Source organism: Erpetoichthys calabaricus, chromosome 1 (assembly GCF_900747795.2).
Source record: "Erpetoichthys calabaricus chromosome 1, fErpCal1.3, whole genome shotgun sequence".
Lineage (NCBI taxonomy): Eukaryota > Metazoa > Chordata > Cladistia > Polypteriformes > Polypteridae > Erpetoichthys > Erpetoichthys calabaricus.
The window spans coordinates 190,316,878-190,335,464 of NC_041394.2; the positions used below are offsets into that span (position 1 = coordinate 190,316,878).

At 37.0% G+C, this 18,587-nt stretch overlaps 1 protein-coding gene across 1 annotated transcript in view; it reads right to left on the bottom strand.

Annotated features, from left to right (window-relative positions):
* The window catches only part of LOC114658310 (protein mono-ADP-ribosyltransferase PARP12-like), a 69,299-nt gene extending 53,550 nt beyond the window's left edge, over positions 1–15,749 (bottom strand). The window contains exons 1-3 of the mRNA XM_051935322.1: positions 15,635–15,749; positions 14,979–15,378; positions 1,761–1,896 (exon numbers count right to left, since the gene is read on the bottom strand). Coding sequence (XP_051791282.1) covers positions 1,761–1,896; positions 14,979–15,313 — 471 coding nt within the window. The 5' untranslated portion in view covers positions 15,314–15,378; positions 15,635–15,749. The remainder of the gene's footprint in view (positions 1–1,760; positions 1,897–14,978; positions 15,379–15,634) is intronic.
* Between the last annotated feature and the right edge of the window lie 2,838 nt (positions 15,750–18,587).

The following is an 18,587-nucleotide window of genomic DNA, read 5'->3' on the forward strand; positions in this document are numbered from 1 at the left end:
GGACTGTACGCAGATGAAAGCGACTCAGGTGAGGAGTTGGGGGCGGGCACATGAGCAGGCAGTGCATACTGAACAATGATTTTATGTTGGTTCGTAGCGTGCATTGTTGCAATGTTACTTTTCTTGGTGGTTTACTAAATTACGGATTTTTCAAATGTTCATTTTTTTCCCTGTGCTTAAAAATCATTAAAAAAAGCAGCGTGATTATGCGGTGTATGCTACGTCTTGGGTTGGCTAGTGTACAATAAATGTATAATAAAACCAGGCCAGCAGAGTTGTGCAGTGGTCAGTCTTACTGCCTCACAACTGTAGACTCCTGGGTTTCAATCAGGTTGTCTGTATTAATATTGTACGTTTCCGACCCATAGATTTTCACAGATGCTCTCAGAGTGCACAGATCCCAAAAATGTGTAGGTTAGGTCAACTGGAGACTGTAAATTAGCCCTGTGTGAATAAGTTAGTATGGCTTTGTAACTCTAAATTAGGGGAAAAAATAGAAAATGGATGAATGGGTATTAAGCCCACTGGGATTTATACCTTTACATAGTGGTGCATGTGAGACATAAATAAAACAATAAATGGAAATCTGGACAAAAGGCATATGCATCTACATTTTTTACTGCTTCAAAAAGTTGCAATAGTTCAAAAATTCAGTTTTCTCTCAGTGAGGCACTGTTCATTTCACCACAACTTAAGCATAAACTGACTGAGTGTTGCCTGTGAAAAACAGCCACTGTGAAGTGGACGGTCTGCTGCAGCATCTAGCAAGCAGGCTTAATGGTAAGATCACTGATATCCGAGTCTGTCCAGTTTTCATACTTTTATTCAATAGGCAACTTTGAAAAACAAATGAACAGACTTTCATGATTGTTTCTGGAATCTATTAAGGCAGTTGTAGACTTCTATTCATTATCACCTGAGCCTTGAAAAATGTCATCACATTTGGTGAATTGGGGATTAACCACAGCACAAAGCAGTGAAAAAACTGAAACAAAAAAATTAAAGGCCACAATAGTAAAAGTGGTTCTGATGGAAATACCAAGAAATGTTTTGCATGCTGGATGCTATTCTTATCAACTGACCAGCACTCTAGAAACGCCCTAGTGAAATCCAAAGTGCTTCCATCATACAGCACTAAATATCGCCTCCCAGGTATGCTCACACTGAAGCAATAATTTCCCCTGTAAAGTCAAAATCGATTCAAAGCAGTAAGAACTCCCGATCATGCTGCACTTCACAACACACCACTCTTCAATAGCTGCATCAAAGCAATAATTTCCCCCATGAGGTCACAACTGCTTCACTCTTCAAAGCAAGTGGGGGGCCCTGCTATGCTGCGCCATGCACTGCATCGAGGCAGTAAGTGGGGTCCACCATGAACTGCTGAAAATGCCTCACTTCACACCGCATCATCCTTCTTTACGTGTCACATATTTTGTATAAAGGTTAAAGGTTACAGTTTCTGTTGTGCAGTGGAAACGCAACACACAAAAGTGGCCAGGGACCACAAGTGACTCAGGGGCCTACATTGTGCAATAACTCATTGTTTCCTGAAACAAAAGTTCCTGCAGTGAGGGAAGCACCTATAGTTATGTCCACTAACACAACTAAAACACAATGTTGTTAACTAATTCAGAACAATTAAGTTACGCACACTTCACAGTCATGGAAGATCATGGGTTCTGAGACATGTTAGCCTAACTATGTAACACACATTTTTTTTTTGTAATCACTTTTTAGACATATATTCTTTTTCTCACCTCTGGGAGGAGGGATGGATCATTCTGAAGCAATAGAAGAAAAAGTTCATCTTCATGCAGTTCAGTGAGATGATATGCTTTCAGCACATTGTAGTTGTGATCTGAACTGAGGTCATGTGAATATCTACACTGCTTCCTAGAGTGAGAATTGAACACACTAATTAGACACCATTGACCACAGACATTATGATAACAAATTGTAAAAGAAATATTTACGTGTAATTTTCTGATAAATCATACATTAACAAGAAAAATTATGTTCCTGTTACTCTGATTGATGTTAAAAATGTTAACTGAATAATTATAAACAAAAGGTGACTGATGCATACTCCTAAAAAGGTCTTGCACACCTACAATAAAATTTTACTTTTTCCAAACAGGACTTGAACAAACATACACAAAAAAAAAATCAAATATTACAATGAAACAAATGGATACTGTGAAACCCAAGGCTGGTTAATAAAATAGTGACACGAAATACACTTGTGCCATTTAACAACACAAAATATCCAGAGGGACATTTAGTTTTAGTCTTCAGCAGTTCTCTCTTCATACTATATTTGACTTTTTCTTTTAAAATGTAAAAATGAAATAAAATCCCAGCTCATATTGCATGCAAAACTATGTGATCCATAGCCCAAATTACTTTAAGAAAAACAGACAGCATTGTAGAACACTGTGTACCACTTCTCTTGTGGATTAGCCTGCTGCTTGGAGTCAGGAGATTCTGTTTATGTTAGTGTGTGCCTTTATAGAGAGGCCAATTTTCTTCCACAGTCCAAAGCCAAATTAAACTCTTTAGTCAGTATGTGCTTCATCCTTACAGTATCTCAGTGTCAGCATGTCTGGAATGCAGAAAACTAAAAGTTCCATCTATGGCATGTTACTACCATACACCTGCTGCCATCTAGCTGGCATTCCAAGACCTGCAAAGGGAGTACACATACTAAAAAATGGTTGTCCATAAATCATTGTGAGCAACCGCCTATGCGGACTGCATGGGGAACAAGGCAGTACCCTGTCTGGGTTTAAACATCAGGCAATTATTAGATGGGCTATAGAGTTGCCAATTAACCTACCATGCATGAAGAAAACCCACATGGCCATGGCAAAAGGTTCAAGTTTGACAAAGACTGCATAAAATGTGAGGCAACAGCACGAATCATTGTTTGACTGTGCAAAGCTCCATCCTTTTCCTGAACTTTGTTATTTTAATACAACGTCACATAGAACCAAAGCCTAAGCATTAGGTCAAAAAAGAACTGAGTCTAAACAGAAGACTTTCCTAAAAAATTAGTAAAAAAAAAATTAAACCGGATTCTAAGACTATGTAATAAAAGTGTTTATAGTAGGAAAATTAATAGTTCTGAAATAAGTTTTTGGTAATGGTATTTAATTAAAGAGTCTTTTAAAACAACACAGGAAAATTATTTACTGAAATGCGCTAGTGACTTTTTCCTTCCCCAAATGGTTTTATGTAAAAAGATGTGTGCAAACAAGAGAATACTATTTGGTCCATCAAGCTGATAGCTAAATTGTCCCAAAATCTCATCCAAAAGTTTTATTCAACAACTTTTTAAAAGTTGCCATGACTTCAATTTTAACAATATGACACACTGGTGTCTTCCCAATTTTCACAATTCTTTGTGCAAAGAAGCCATTCGTGGATTCTCGGAAATGTACTCCCACATCATTTCTACCTAGTATGTGATACACTATTAACTTACATAATTTTGCTGCCTCATTTGATGCCTTTGAGAATTTTGAAGATCTACATTAGGTCCCCATACAGCTGAAGACTAAAGAGGTTTAACTCCCTCAGCCTGTCAGAGTAGGACATGTTTTCTAGTCTAGGGGTACACATAGTTGTTCGCCTCTAAAGCTCCTAGAGATACTATTCTTGTATGGTGACCACAGCTGTACACAGAAGGGGTCTCGTAAGCTCATTATACAAGCCGAGTATAACATCCCTTATATATATATATATATATATAAATTTTTTTTATATAACTGCTTTTACAACATAACCATTATTTGCCTTTATAATTCCTTATACACCATGCCTAGATGATGGGGAGGTTGTGCCTTAACCCTTCTTCAACCCTTAAATCCTTTTCAAATGTTGCCTCTTTATCCCCAATATATTAACCAACATACATGCTGCCAATAACCTCTACTTTCCAAATTACACCTTAGACCAGAACTGTATTCAGTCTAATAAATTACCGCATGCCATAGGAAATTATCTAATGCTGTATTTTTTATTTTCAAAAACATTAACATTGATTTGGCAGGATCTTCCTCTTATGAATTCAAGCTGGTAGTTATTTAGTTGTATTGTTTATTTAGCTTTGCTGTTATGCTTTTTACTGTTTAGTTTCCTTTTTTTAATCTATATTGTTATGCGGTCTTTAACCCTAGTTTTGTAAAAATGAGTTTGCCTGATTGGTGTTTTGTGACTGGTGAACCTGGCTTTAGTGATTGTTTTAAAGGTTAGCCTTTCAGACTCTCCCAAGGAACACTTAATGCTTGGTCCCCATAAATGACAGTTTGCAAAGCCTACAAAGTAAGTTCTATTTAAAAGAAGAGAAGGAATTACATATTGTATGTTCTGTTTTCATTAATCTGCAGATACAAAAAGATATTCTTTTGGCATTAGTATGTTTAGAACTGCTTTGTTTAAATTATTCTTTTTTAGTCGTCTTTACACAAAACCTTTCAGTTTCACCCTTTAGCCATAACTGCCGTCTGAAATAAAAAATCTGAGTAACACAAAGACATACACATACTTCTGTTGTCCTAATAACCATCAGAAAACACAGTACTGTAAAGTATTGCATTATTTTCCTATTTATTTTATCAATGGTTTACAGATAACTCAGAAAAATATACTTAATATTTGCATTTTCTTTTTGTGTCTGAGCTTGTTTATCCCTGGGCACAACAGTTTTCCTCCACTCCAAAAGGTATGCAAATGGCAGACTGACATTGCATCATGTAAGTTTCAGATTATTAGGCTATCATATGGCATTTGCAGCTCACTTCTTGTTATCATACATACAGCATACATTTATGATTACGCTTTTAAGATAGTTTAAACAGTGTGAAATGTACCTGTATATAGCAGCCATTAGGTAAATTCATTGAATTAAAAAAATGTTAGTTTATAATTGTTCCATTGATAAAATGTACAAAATAGAAAAGCTAAAGAAGCCATTTCATAACTGATAATCAACCCTCTTTGATCTCTTAATAACTGTTAAACATTAAAAGTGACACCCTGATTAATAAAACAGAAAACAATACAGGGATGAATATCAAAGAAAAGGTTTGCATGTAATAATTCATGTTCACATTAGATAAAAACACGTACCAAACTGTCTCTTTAGAAACGGGAGCAGATCAACAGATGCTTAGGTGTCAGCCACATGCACAGCCTGTTAACCGTTAGGCCAGCAAGTGAACACCACCTCTGACAGCACTGATGTTCCGGGAATGCTGAGATATCCTCTCAAAATGATTAGGCTGCAGTCCATTTAAATCTATAATTGACTGCAACTTGCTGGAGCAGGTATATCAGTAGACAATGATGTTTCATAAGTTATCATTAACACACAACCACTTTCCCTAGGTTTTTCAACCAAGGCTATCATTTTATGCCTGTAATAAAACTGTTTTCACATCTCGTTCTTTACCATATAGTACCTTGTTATTGTGGTACAATTGTTGGGTTGTCACCACAGGCAAAAGATTATTGTAAGTGCAAGTTTATTTATTTTGGATAATGGAGTGTTTAGCTTTTGTATCCCCTTTGTGAAGCGTCTCAAAATAAGTTTCAAAGGTTCTACACTGCCATGTTCATTGGTAAAAGGTGTAATTTTGTAATTGTACAGACCCTCTTTGTGATTTTGGCTTGTTACTGCTGCTGATACGGTAGGTTTGAACTCGCAAGTAACGTGCCCGTTTTGCATGGGATAGACCATTGTAGATGTGCTGGTTTTGTATTCGCAGCACCCAACAGTCAGCAATGACAAATTTCACAATCAAATATATGTTTAGCACTCCTCTTTTACTCTAAAGGCATCTATTCTGCTCCCAGAAGTGAAATAATCTGACATGTAGCTTAAATCTTGAACTCATTTATCTATTTAAATCAACAACATGTCTCACAGTAAGTCTGCATCATTTGATACAATGCAGAAGGGCAATTTCAATGCTTAACATTAATTGAACAAAGATTAATTGCTGATATCCCTAACACAAATCATATATGAGATTGCTAAAATATAAAGTGCAATACAAATAAAATGAATTATTATTATTATTATATTATAACAAGTTAGTATTTATTTTGTGTCTATTAGTAAAGTTGTTAAAGTATTAAGCAGTAACTTTTTTCACTACTTTAAACATTGTCTTTATATTTTATAAAAAGCAACATATAACGCAATGTAAAGCATTTATTTGTTATTATGCTGCATTTCAAAAGCCTTATTGATACGTGATGTATTGTATTGATAGGTTATCATATGGACCACCCTCATTTACATTGTGCTGCAGTGTCAAACAAAAATATGCTTGTCGTGTCTATGGTGTTATGTGCTGCTTTATTTGAGCCAGAAAGGGCAAGAACACTGTGCTGGAAAATATATGGCATGAACCCTCACCATTCTTAAACTATAGTAGTAAAATGTCAGGAGACCACTCTTTCAGCACACTGATTGCAATTGGTAAATATCACCAGGGAGAAAAGATAGCTTAAAAAACATATTAAGTTTTTTTCAGGTGTCGCATAAGTAAAAGGAAGGTGGTTTGAATCAGACTATGCATTTCTCCAGCAGGATCATGGGGTGCACAAGAAGTAATTTTAACACTGTCTATGATACTAGAGTTGATTCAGCATTTGGGTGGGAGAAAATGTTTAGAAAGTGAGCAAGATTTACATTTTTAAAATATTTTTTATGAGTTGTATTCACTATAAAACATGTCACCAATGAATCAGAAAGAGATGCTAATAGTGTGCTTCCTTATTAGATCAAAGATTCAGATAGATGGGTAGGTAGGTAGATAGATAGATAGTCATTTGTCCCCAAGGGGAAATGTGATGTTTTACAGAAGCTCTTTAAGTAAGTAAATACATAAATAGACAGATAGGTAAACACGTAAATAAATATACATATATACTTTGGTCTTAACACACACTGGATGACTATAAATCAAGAAAATTCAAAAGAATGATAAGTTCTGACTTGGCAGTCACTGTCCTAGTCCTAGTGAGTCATTATGCAGACATATTGCTGTTGGTATAAAGGAGCTCCAGTAGGCTTTCTTGACTCACTTATATGCTGAATAATTAACTGGCTGTAAGTCCTCAGTGTCAGTGTGTCAGAGAGAGGATGTAAAGCATTTTTCATACAGGCACTCAGTTTTGTTTTGTTTTAATTCTGTCCTTCGCTACGACCTCCAGGGGTTACACAGTGAATCATATAACTGAGCTTGCCCTTTTAATTAGCTTGTTGATTCAGTGGGCCTCTCTTGAAGTGATGTTACCAGTCCAGCACACCACAGTGTACAAATTCGCATTGGCCATCACAGAATTATAGAGAATGTGAAGGATGTCCCTTCCCAAATTAAAGGAATGCAGTCTCCTAAGGAAAAAGAGCCTGTTTTGCCCCTTTTATTAGAGTTTCTCTGTGTTATTAGACCAATCCAACCTGTCATTAATGTGTACCCCCATGTACTTGTAGGAGTGCACCACTTCTACATCCACTCCTTGCATAGTGACTGAACACAGAGACTCTTTGGAGCAGCAAAAGTCAATAACCAGCTCCTTGGTTTTGCTGATGTTAAGATGCAGACAATTCTGCACCAAGAAACAAACTTTTCCACCTGACTCCTATACTCTGTCTATTCTCTTTATCAATACACCCAAAAGTGCAAAATCATCTGAGAAATTCTGCAAATGACATGAGCTGGTGTTATATTTATAGTCTGATGTGTACAAATTGAATAGAAAAATCAAGACAGGACTGCTGAAAGGCAATATATTTAATAAAAAAATGGATGTTACCTAATTTAAGATCTTCAAGAACTGTAAATAAATTATATACAGTAACAAAAGACTCAAATGAAAGAGTAAAGTACAAAGAACTATACAATATTTTAACAACTGTACAATGTTTGATCAATTCATGAATTGTGTGTGATGCACTCACTGAATTAAATCAGCTATCACAGTAGTTACAAAAGTCAAAGATGACTTTACCCGATACTAACATTGTAATCAAAAGAAACACAGAAGTTCTCGAATCCATATGAATTATTCCAGGAGAATATCCTGAAGCTGCTCAACACATGAAATTTAAAAGAGCTGATCTGTGCAGTTACTGAAAAGACAGTAGTAAACAGAACTCAGCTTTTTAGCAGCCTTAGACACTCTACATTACAGATGTAGAAAGTGTACAAACAAATGGCCAGTCACGAAAATGTCACCTCAAAATTTGACAACCAACTAATAAACCTTATTCAGAATATAAACAATTTTGAACAAGAATAACTGCACCTGGGAAATGAACATAAAATATAGAAAGAAAAGCACTTCAACTCTGCTTTATCTTTTATGACAAAAGAAAATACATACATTTCACTCTGTGAGTGCATTAATGCCAGAATACGAATTCCAATTTTTCTGTATATTGCTCCTATTCCCATTTCAAAATCTGAATGTCAGGGAACATTTAGCACCATGAATAAAATAATAACAGACATAAGAAATGCACTTCTTGTGGAATACGCAAATGAATTTATTTTATCAAAAGTGTGAGATCTCCGTGAAAGAAATGAATCCAGTTCCTCACATGAAGTCATAGTTATGGGCAGGAAAGCATTTAACAAATAAGACAGCCTGCCTCAGGCAGGAGACAATTTAAATCAGCTCATGCTATCATTCTCTATGGGCACTATTAGACTAAAGGTGGGTTCCTTTTTACTTTATTATTATTTTTGTTGTGGACTGTTAGTTTAATAAGGTACATAAAGTCAAGCAACTTCACTAAATGTCCCCCTTGGGACAGATAAAGTGTCATCTATCTAGTACTATCTATACTCTTTATTGTTTTAACAATACAAAACGTGTGACCATTTCTGTTGTTAAGGGCCGTGTGCTCTGCAACTGAGCAAAATTGGGGTGCTGTTCCCTTTGCAACCTGTAACTTTCTGTAGTCTGACAGTTTATGCATCAGCTAATAACTCATTGTGTGATACTTGCTTTTTAAAGGATGTTTAAAGTTATCTGTTTTGGATATGTTTCATATATTTTTTTTAAATTAGTTTAGCGTTTACTTTCATTACTAATAAATAATGATGAATCGCATAGATAATGGCTTTAATGATCACTACTCGGAGACCGATTAATTTTTCTAGTGTCATGATTACAGGTTGTCACCTAGGCCTGCATTCTTTGCAGGGTGTGATCTCACCTTGATCCATCCATTTTATAAACAGATTATCCAACAAACTCTAAAATTGACATCAAATCTGGTCAGTCATATAAACTGACAGTTGGATTGGACTTTACAAAACATAACTTCTTTCATAACTGGAAGCTGGTTATTCCATATTGTAGACATGTATTTTTCCCTTGATAAGAGTTTAGTTGTGCTTGTTCTTTTTTACAGATTACATTCTTAGCTAATACAAGACATCCAACAAGCAGGCGTATCAACATAGATGTGAGTTTTGCATCACAAGATGTGACTAGTGGTTAAACATAGTGCAGGGGTTGGCAACCTTTTTAAAGCAAAGAGCCATTTTACCCTAAATATTCGACCCAAGATTTAAAAAGAGCCGCAATGGGTAGAGGGGGGGTGCAAGTTATGATTTTTTTTAATGCGATATGGGTATAGAAGTATTTAACACAAAAACTTCAAATACTTACAGAAAATAAAGAAAAACAATTTAATGAGACTTTTGACACTACATTTCTGCACAGAGTTGTTTCATGTTTAGTGAGTACTTGGTAATCTTTAATTGTAAACAAAATTCCAAGCTTACATCATTAGCTGAGTTTTTAGCTTGCTTTTGATACCCATTATGATGAAGAACATCTGCTGACAATAATAAGTATTTTCAGTTGACAATAATAGTCTGGAAGCCTATTCCACGATTCGAAAATCAGTTGGTCCTCCTTTTCACAGTTGGAAAGTTCTGTCCATTTGTGAATCATGGCCAAAGTCCCCTTTTCTCTTTCAGGTTTAGTTCCACTTGTAAAGATGTAAATTTTGGAAACCGCAAATCTTTGCTTTTCAAGTCTGTCAGTTGTAGTTCAAACTGAGCTCTATCAACTGTTAGAAACAGCAAAAAATGTAATCGATTAACAGCTGTCACAAGTGGTTTTGTCAAGAACGAAAGAGCGGACTTCTCATCTCTGAAATCTGTGAAGTGACCAGTAAATGAATCATGCATTTTTGCAATAGCTGCCAGAAAGAACTTGTTTTCAATGACACTTCCAAGAGTTTCTAGATGGTGTGGTGGATGGCCGGCTTCATATTCCTGCTGGACACCTTGGGGACCACTGGGAGTCGCTGTAGGGAGACCCGTGGACTCATACATGCCCTATAACCCGGAAGTGCGTCATAATCCAGTGACAGGAAGAAACGACGTGCTTCCGGGGTGAAGATAAGAACTGTTTACCCTGACCCGGAAGGAATAAGGACTTGTGGACTGTTGGGCAGGTACACCTCCGGGTCAGGGGGTATAAAGGACTCTGGGAAAGCCCAGATACTGAGCTGAGCTGGGAGGTAGGGTGGCTAAGTGTCTGGGAGCGGAGGATTTGTGATTATTGTAGTGATTGATAGTTATATGAGTAGTGTGGAGTGGAGGGTGCTTTGTGCACAGTATTATAACAAAATAAATAATTGTTATACTTTTACCTGGTGTTTGGAGTGGTACCTGAGGGTTCAAGAGGTGGATCGGAACCTCTACTGCTAGAATGGTTTTTTAAAGTTTCAAAATGAAACAGATTTTCACTTTTCAAGTCTTCTGTAAACAAAAGTAGTTGTCGTTCAAAAGAAAGGATGGCTTCCAGAAGTCTACTTGCAGTGTTATCTCTACCTTGTAGCTTCTGATTCAGGTGGTTTAAATGTGTTGTCATATTAACATCAAAGTATAATTTCTGTAACAATTCTTCATCACTTAACTCTGGATATTCATGTTCCTTTTGACTTAAAAAGGTTTTAATATGTTCAAGGCATGAAACGAAACATTTCATAACTGCTCCTCTGTATAACCAACAAACTTTATTGTGCAAAACAAGGTCAGAATATTGACCGTTTACTTCTTCGAGAAGGTCACAAAACAATCAGTGATTAAGTCCTTTGCCATTATTTGGTTGATTATTTTTACTACCAAATCCATCACCTTTACAACTGCAATGGGAAATGTCTGCGTGCATAGCGCTTCTTGATCAATATACAATGAAACATAAAAACATTGTGCTCCACATTTGTTTGAAGAGGGCACCAAAGCCTTTATTTTTTACCTGTCATACTGGGTGCTCCATCTATAGCGGAAGATTCCAGTTTATTAATGTCAATTTCCCTAACCCTCAAAAATTCCAAAATTGTTGCAGAGATATCTTCACCTCGAGTTTGTCCTTTATGAGGTATCAAAGCCAGTAATTCTTCATGGACACCTTTATTGGAAACATACCTTCCTAGAAAGCTAATTTGTGGGATTTCTTTCATATCACATGACTCGTCAAATGCCAAAAAATACAGAGGCCGATTTTATATCATTAATCTGTTGATCTGTCACATTCTTGCCCATCTTAATGATTCTGTCGTGAACATTTTTTGTGGATAGTGGAGTGTCTTTAAATTTTTTTAATAATCCATCCATCCATTATCCAACCCGCTATATCCTAACTACAGGGTCACGGGGGTCTGCCGGACCCAATCCCAGACAACACAGGGCGCAAGGCAGGAAACAGGGTGCCAACCCACCGCAGGGCACGCACACACACACACCAAGCACATACTAGGTACAATTTAGAATCACCAATGCACCTAACCTGCATGGCTTTGGACTGTGGGAGGAAACCAGAGTACCTGGAGGAAACCCATGCAGACACTGGGAGAACATGCAAACTCCACACAGGGAGGACCCAGGAAGGGAACCCGGGTCTCTTAACTGCGAGGCATTTTTTTAATAATATCTTCTTTATTTTTGAAGTCAGTAGAGATGTTCAGCCAAATTTTAAATGCACTTTTTTACATATTCTCCATCCGTAAAAGGTTTTCCATGCTTTGCTATCTCACAAGAAACAGCAAAACTTGCTGCGGTCACATTACTTGAAGATTGTATCCAGCTGCTGAATATCTACATTGATTATTGCATTTTTTGTTTTAATTCTATCACCGCTTTTTTCCTTTCTTCTCCAAAAGAATATTTTTTGCAAATGTGCCCTGCTGTGTTAAAAAGTGTCACCTAAGATTTGATTTTTTGTTACTGGCTAACTTTTCATTTTAAATTAAAGATTCTGGTAGATCCATATAGTTTTGTGTAAAAGCATAATTTTCTTCCTATTTGGCTTTAAATTCTCGGTTTTCATCTTCTATTTTCACTGTTTTTTCTTAGTTGCCATTTTTCGGTTTGGCGTCTCATTTTATATCACTGTAACAGCTCAAAGGTGACTAATATTACAACATCGTTCAGTTCTGTAGTAATAGTTTTCACCCTCATCCCTCCTTTCTTGAGTAATGTTCGCTCAGCTCTACAGTCGTCTGCCCTCCACTCGTCACCACTGTAACTGTGCTGACTGAGCAGTGCAAAATGTACTCACCACTCCAACCTCAGCTGGCTATAATATGTAAATAGGAGAAATGGGAAGGCATGGAGGCGTTTTACCACAAACAGTATATGAAAGATTTAGGAATCGCAATAAACATTAAACCGTATATCCATTCTCGCTTACTAAATAACACTCTGGAGAGCATATCATTTGACCGAAGACGTATTCTTAAGTAGTTCATGCGCACAATGGACAGCATGATTCACATAAAGGTAAAGAAATATCTACATAAAAAAGAATAATATTAACCCATAAATAAATAATCTTTATGAAAGTACTATCAAATAATATGTTAAAACATGGAAACGTGAATGTGAATTAAAGAGCCACATGTGATTCGCGAGCCGCAGGTTGCTGATCCCTGAAGCATCTATAAAGTATTGCGTGCAACAGCATGCCAAATGCAATGTCTGCATAATTTATTGGTAATTTAGACTATGCCAGGAGTGCCTCATCACTCTGTAGAGAGAAGGTTTGCTTTTTTATTGATAATTTACAAAAAGGTGGACTTGCTTTGTAATTTAATCTCATCACGTCAGCCCACAGATTCATTTAATATTGTCATTTTAACACTGATCAAAATATTGCAAATGAGCCTTCTTCAGAGAACAACTAATAGATTACAATCTACAGATGATCTGCAGTTAATTAAATGAATTAACTGTAAAGTAATGAAAGTAAACTAAAGCAAACTAACCCTTGCAAATTGAAGCAAACAATTTGCAAAGGTGTCCCATATTTCTGATGATTACTTAAAAACTCTGTCTCTCTTATAGCAGACTTGGAACAGACTATATTACTACACCCTCTAAACCCTAGAAAGTTGTAAATTCCAGTGGTAATGGCAAGAAAATGACAATTAACAAATGCAATGAGACAGAGCATTATTATCCTTCGACTTATAGGCCTTTCCTTTAGAGAAACTGCAAAAAAAAAAAAAAAAAAAGTCTCAGAGTGCATGGTGTACTACATGATCCAAAGGCAACTGGAAACTGGAAGAAACTCTGTTAGGAAGAGATCTGGCAGACCCAAAGTGACAGCCCAATCAGAAGACAAGTTTTATGATGGTCACCAGCTTGCATGATAGTCGCCTTACAGCACAAGAGCTTAACAGTGGTCAAAAAAAGCAAATCTCAGTTTCAACTGTGAAGAAAATTCTTTCATTTACTCAATCATCATGTTAAGAGGTGTTATATAAGGAAAACAAAGTACTGTATATGTGCAGTAGTAGGGTGTACTGTCTTTTCAGATATCTCTAACATAATTAGCTGTCATGGATGAGCATATTTGCTGTTTTGTGAATATTATAATACCCCTGAAGTTACTGTACATCCAAATAACCATTGTAACTCTATTCAAAAATTATATTTTCATATGTTACTTACTCCATGTAGTTTTTGCTGATGGTACAGAATAAAATTTTAATGCCATGTTCCAATGCAGAACATGAGAAAAAAAGTTTATAATAGAAACAGCAACGAGCACTGTACAACGGGAAAAGATGTGAAATACGTCCATGGCAAAACCCAAAACAATTCTCACGTTACTCATGCCACATAAACCATATGTCTGTTATCCAATCATATGCTCTAACTGTGCAAAAAAGCATACATCATTGCTAAAGACAGGACTCTTGACCAGGGAGAAGCAGATCTTCAATTCAAAACCATGGTATTATGGTAATGTCTTTCCTATTTATGTTGTACGCTGATTTTTCTAGTAATAACTTAATATATTATCAAAATGCATGTGTTTTGCACATTTTGAGCATATAACCGGGTAAAAGACGTGCATTTATGTGTCACTTGTAACATGAGAAATTTTTTGCCTTTTCCCCCACGGATGTGGAAAGTTTTTTTCTCTGTTTCTGCATGGAAACAGGTGATTAGAATTTTTTCCCAGCCATCACTGCATACCACAGGGGGGTGAGTAAATAAACATATATTTTTGGGTGGAGTATTCCTTTAAATTACAAAACTAAAAGTGGACATTAATTTATGCCCAAGACTAAAATGTAATAGGTTTTGTCATGCATTGTGCCCATTCTCTCCTTTTGGGCCTCTGCTGTGGATTGATAGCAGTTTGGTGTTGGTCATAGTCTTGCTGAAACACATTTTAAAAATGAGCATGCAGTTAATTATTTTGACTGTAATGAATTCATTAACTCCTGCATCAAAATCATGATTAGATGATTACAAAATATGTAAGATATCTTGAAACCAATTCGACGCTGTAAAAAGTGTGTATTTAAGCTCATAGAGTGATAACATAAATGCCGTGACCCAGCAGGACCGTTGGAAATGTGCGCTGACATACTTCAAACGCTCCTGCAGTGCAGTTCCGACTGCGACAGACGCCTTCTTTCTTACCTTCCTTTCCCAAACCGGCAGTTTCCGTAAACAAAATATTTACAGAGGTGAAGCGCTTCGCAGGCTTTGCAGTCATCTTTCGGGTAGCTCTTGCACAGTCTGACCGCTGTCTTCGCGATGATCTTTGAGTCAGGGCTTAGCTCGGAGCCTGGCGAACAGTCTCTGGCTCTCTGGACAATCGAGAACCTGCAGCAGTTCCACAGAATGTAGCGCAGGTCATCGTCAGAGGGGTCGAAGCGTTTGCGGAGCTTCTTGCGCAGATTATTGTAGTCCATCGCACCCAAATTGGAACAAAGGATCCGTGTCGCGTAGCTGATAATGTTTTCATTAGCCATATTTCCAGGAGACCTCGGTCGCCCAATTTACCGGTTGGGTTTCATTTCGCCCTCACATTCCTTTCCTGTTTTTGAAGAAATGAAAGCGAAACGTAAGTGTATGGAACAATGAACAACTATTCGATTTGCCATTTGTAACGAAAGAACATGAATGGCATGACCTGCAGGAAATATATACGTTAGGTATAGGACAGAATGGAAGTACTTTTCTTCGTTCATGTTACACCGGGACACTTTAAATTTACTCACGCTTGGTTCACGTTGGTAAATATGACTGATTTTTTTATACTGTTTAATAGGTGTACTACTGTATTGGCTTACCGTAAAGTTTCGATTTTCGTCCCAACCATTCTCCAGATTTGTTCACTTCTTTCCTCGGACAAGTACGGAACTGTTTAGCTGAGCTCAAGTTTCCCGGAGGAAGTCATAAAAGGCACCCTAGAGTCAATGACGTCATTAGTGGGATTGATGCGTAGGAATCAGTGGCAAGTTTGGTACCAAGAAGAAGGAAAGTGAGTGCAAGTGTTAAAACATTGGCATACCACATTACATATTAGGCGGTAGACTGGAAAGCAGAAGGTGTGCTGAGAACACGAATTTTAAGCTAACCATGCACATGCCGAAAATGTAGATAATGTTGCTTTATACTGTAAATGTGAAAAATAAAGATTGTGCACCTGCAGCATCGTGTGTGTCTCGGATAAACGTAGGTTAGTATAACGATTTCATTATCATATCAGTTAGAGGTTAATTCCCTTATATGTACGGTGTACAGAGCTTAATGTAAACGAAACAGGATAGATTAAAGGTGAATAAATGTATAAAATGAATTAAAAGAACAAAAACAAAAATAAGCATGTGACCCCGAACCGAGGAAGTGCAAGAATGGATGAAAGTAATAATAGCACTCATAATAATAATCATAGTAATAAAATAAATATGTAGTTTTTGTTTGTTTGTAATAATAATTCTTTAAAGTATGGTAAATTATTTTAAGATTCAGGAAATTCTAATTAATGATCTTCATTTTTTAGCTTTAGCATAATACAAACTTGCTCTGGTTATTCACACACAGAACAGCCCCTAGTTATGGTTTAGCATTGTGAGTTAGACTTGGATAAAATAGTTGGATAAATAAACAAAAATCATTAGAAAGAAGCCATCCATTCACTATCAAACTCACTTAATTTAATCACAGCCTATCCAAAAAAAAAACAACAAAAGACTGCACATCTGAACAAGTGTCCCAAAGTTAATTCAGATTTTACATTTAAGATCCTTTGTTTCAGTTTAGTATGTTATTTTATTTGTTCATTATTTACTGTAGTGGGAGTAATATATCGCAAGGCAAAAATAACACCGGTCTGCACCAAAATTCTCCCACACAAAAAACACCACTGTATTTTCTAGATTTTGATGTGCTGAATCCATTTCTGGAGTTGGAATTTTTTTACCACAGACTGTTTCTGAGCTGAAGAAGATTGAGTTGGTCCATCCATTGACTTGGCCACTTAAATAAGCAAATGGTAAAAGAGAACATGGGAGCAATCTCTGATGAACATGCGGAGATATACCACCAGGACATCGCTCAAATTAATAGATGTTACACAAGAAAGTGAGATGAATCCATGTTAGCAGACATCTGTTACCACGAAAGACCTTCAGAGGACTGTAAGAGGACAAACTACCAATTGACTATTTTTTGAAAGTTATAATTATATTTAAAACAGCTATTAGTGTAATTTATTATTTTTCAAATTATTTAAAAAATATATTACTTTTACCCTAAAATGTTTTTTTTCCCATTCTAAACCTTCATCTACACCTGGATGTAGCAGAGCAATTCTGTTGTCAGATTTGGATTCAGCCCCCCCCAAATCTATAAAGAAAAGCAAAATTGTTATCATAAGCCATATTTTTTGTTTGCAGACCAGTGTAATTATTATAATAATGATAAAACCTATTATTGTAATACAGTACCTACAGTGCATCTGGAAAGTATTCACAGTGCATCACTTTTTCCACATTTTCTTATGTTACAGCCTTATTCCAAAATGGATTAAATTCATTTTTTTCCTCAGAATTCTACACACAATGACAACGTGAAAAAAGTTTACTTGAAGTTTCTGCAAATTTATTAAAAATAAAAAAATTGAGAAAGCACATGTACATAAGTATTCACAGCCTTTGCCATGAAGCTCAAAATTGAGCTCAGGTGCATCCTGTTTCCCCTGATCATCCTTGAGATGTTTCTGCAGCTTAATTGGAGTCCACCTGTGGTAAATTCAGTTGATTGGACATGATTTGGAAAGGCACACACCTGCCTATATAAGGTCCCACAGTTGACAGTTCATGTCAGAGCACAAACCAAGTATGAAGTCAAAGGAATTGTCTGTAGACCTCTTGAGACAGGATTGTCTCGAGGCACAAATCTGGGGAAGGTTACAGAAAAATTTCTGCTGCTTCGAAGGTCCCAATGAGCATAGTGGCCTCCATCATCCGTAAGTAGAAGAAGTTCGAAACCACCAGGACTCTTCCTAGAGCTGGCCGGCCATCTAAACTGAGCGATCTAAACTGACCGGACGGACGGAAGCCACTCCTTAGTAAAAGGCACATGGCAGCCTGCCTGGAGTTTGCCAAAAGGCACGTGAAGGATACTCAGACCATGAGAAAGAAAATTCTCTGGTCTGTTGAGACAAAGATTGAACTCTTTGGTGTGAATGCCAGGCATCACATTTGGAGGAAACCAGGCACCGCTCATCACCAGGCCAATACCATCCCTACAGTGAAGCATGGTGGTGGCAGCATCATGCTGTGGGGATGTTTTTCATCGGCAGGGACTGGGAGACTAGTCAGGATAAAGGGAAAGATGACTGCAGCAATGTACAGAGGCATCCTGGATGAAAACCTGCTCCAGAGCGCTCTTGACCTCAGACTGGGGCGACGGTTCATCTTTCAGCAGGACAACAACCCTAAGCACACAGCCAAGATATCAAAGGAGTGGCTTCAGGACAACTCTGTGAATGTCTTTGAGTGGCCCAGCCAGAGCCCAGACTTGAATCCGATTGAACATCTCTGGAGAGATTTTAAAATGGCTGTGCACCGACGCTTCCCATCCAACCTGATGGAGCTTGAGAGGTGCTTCAAAGAGGAATGGGCGAAACTGGCCAAGGATAGGTGTGCCAAGCTTGTGGAATCATATTCAAAAAGACTTGAGGCTGTAATTGCTGCCAAAGGTGCATCGACAAAGTATTGAGCAAATGCTGTGAATACA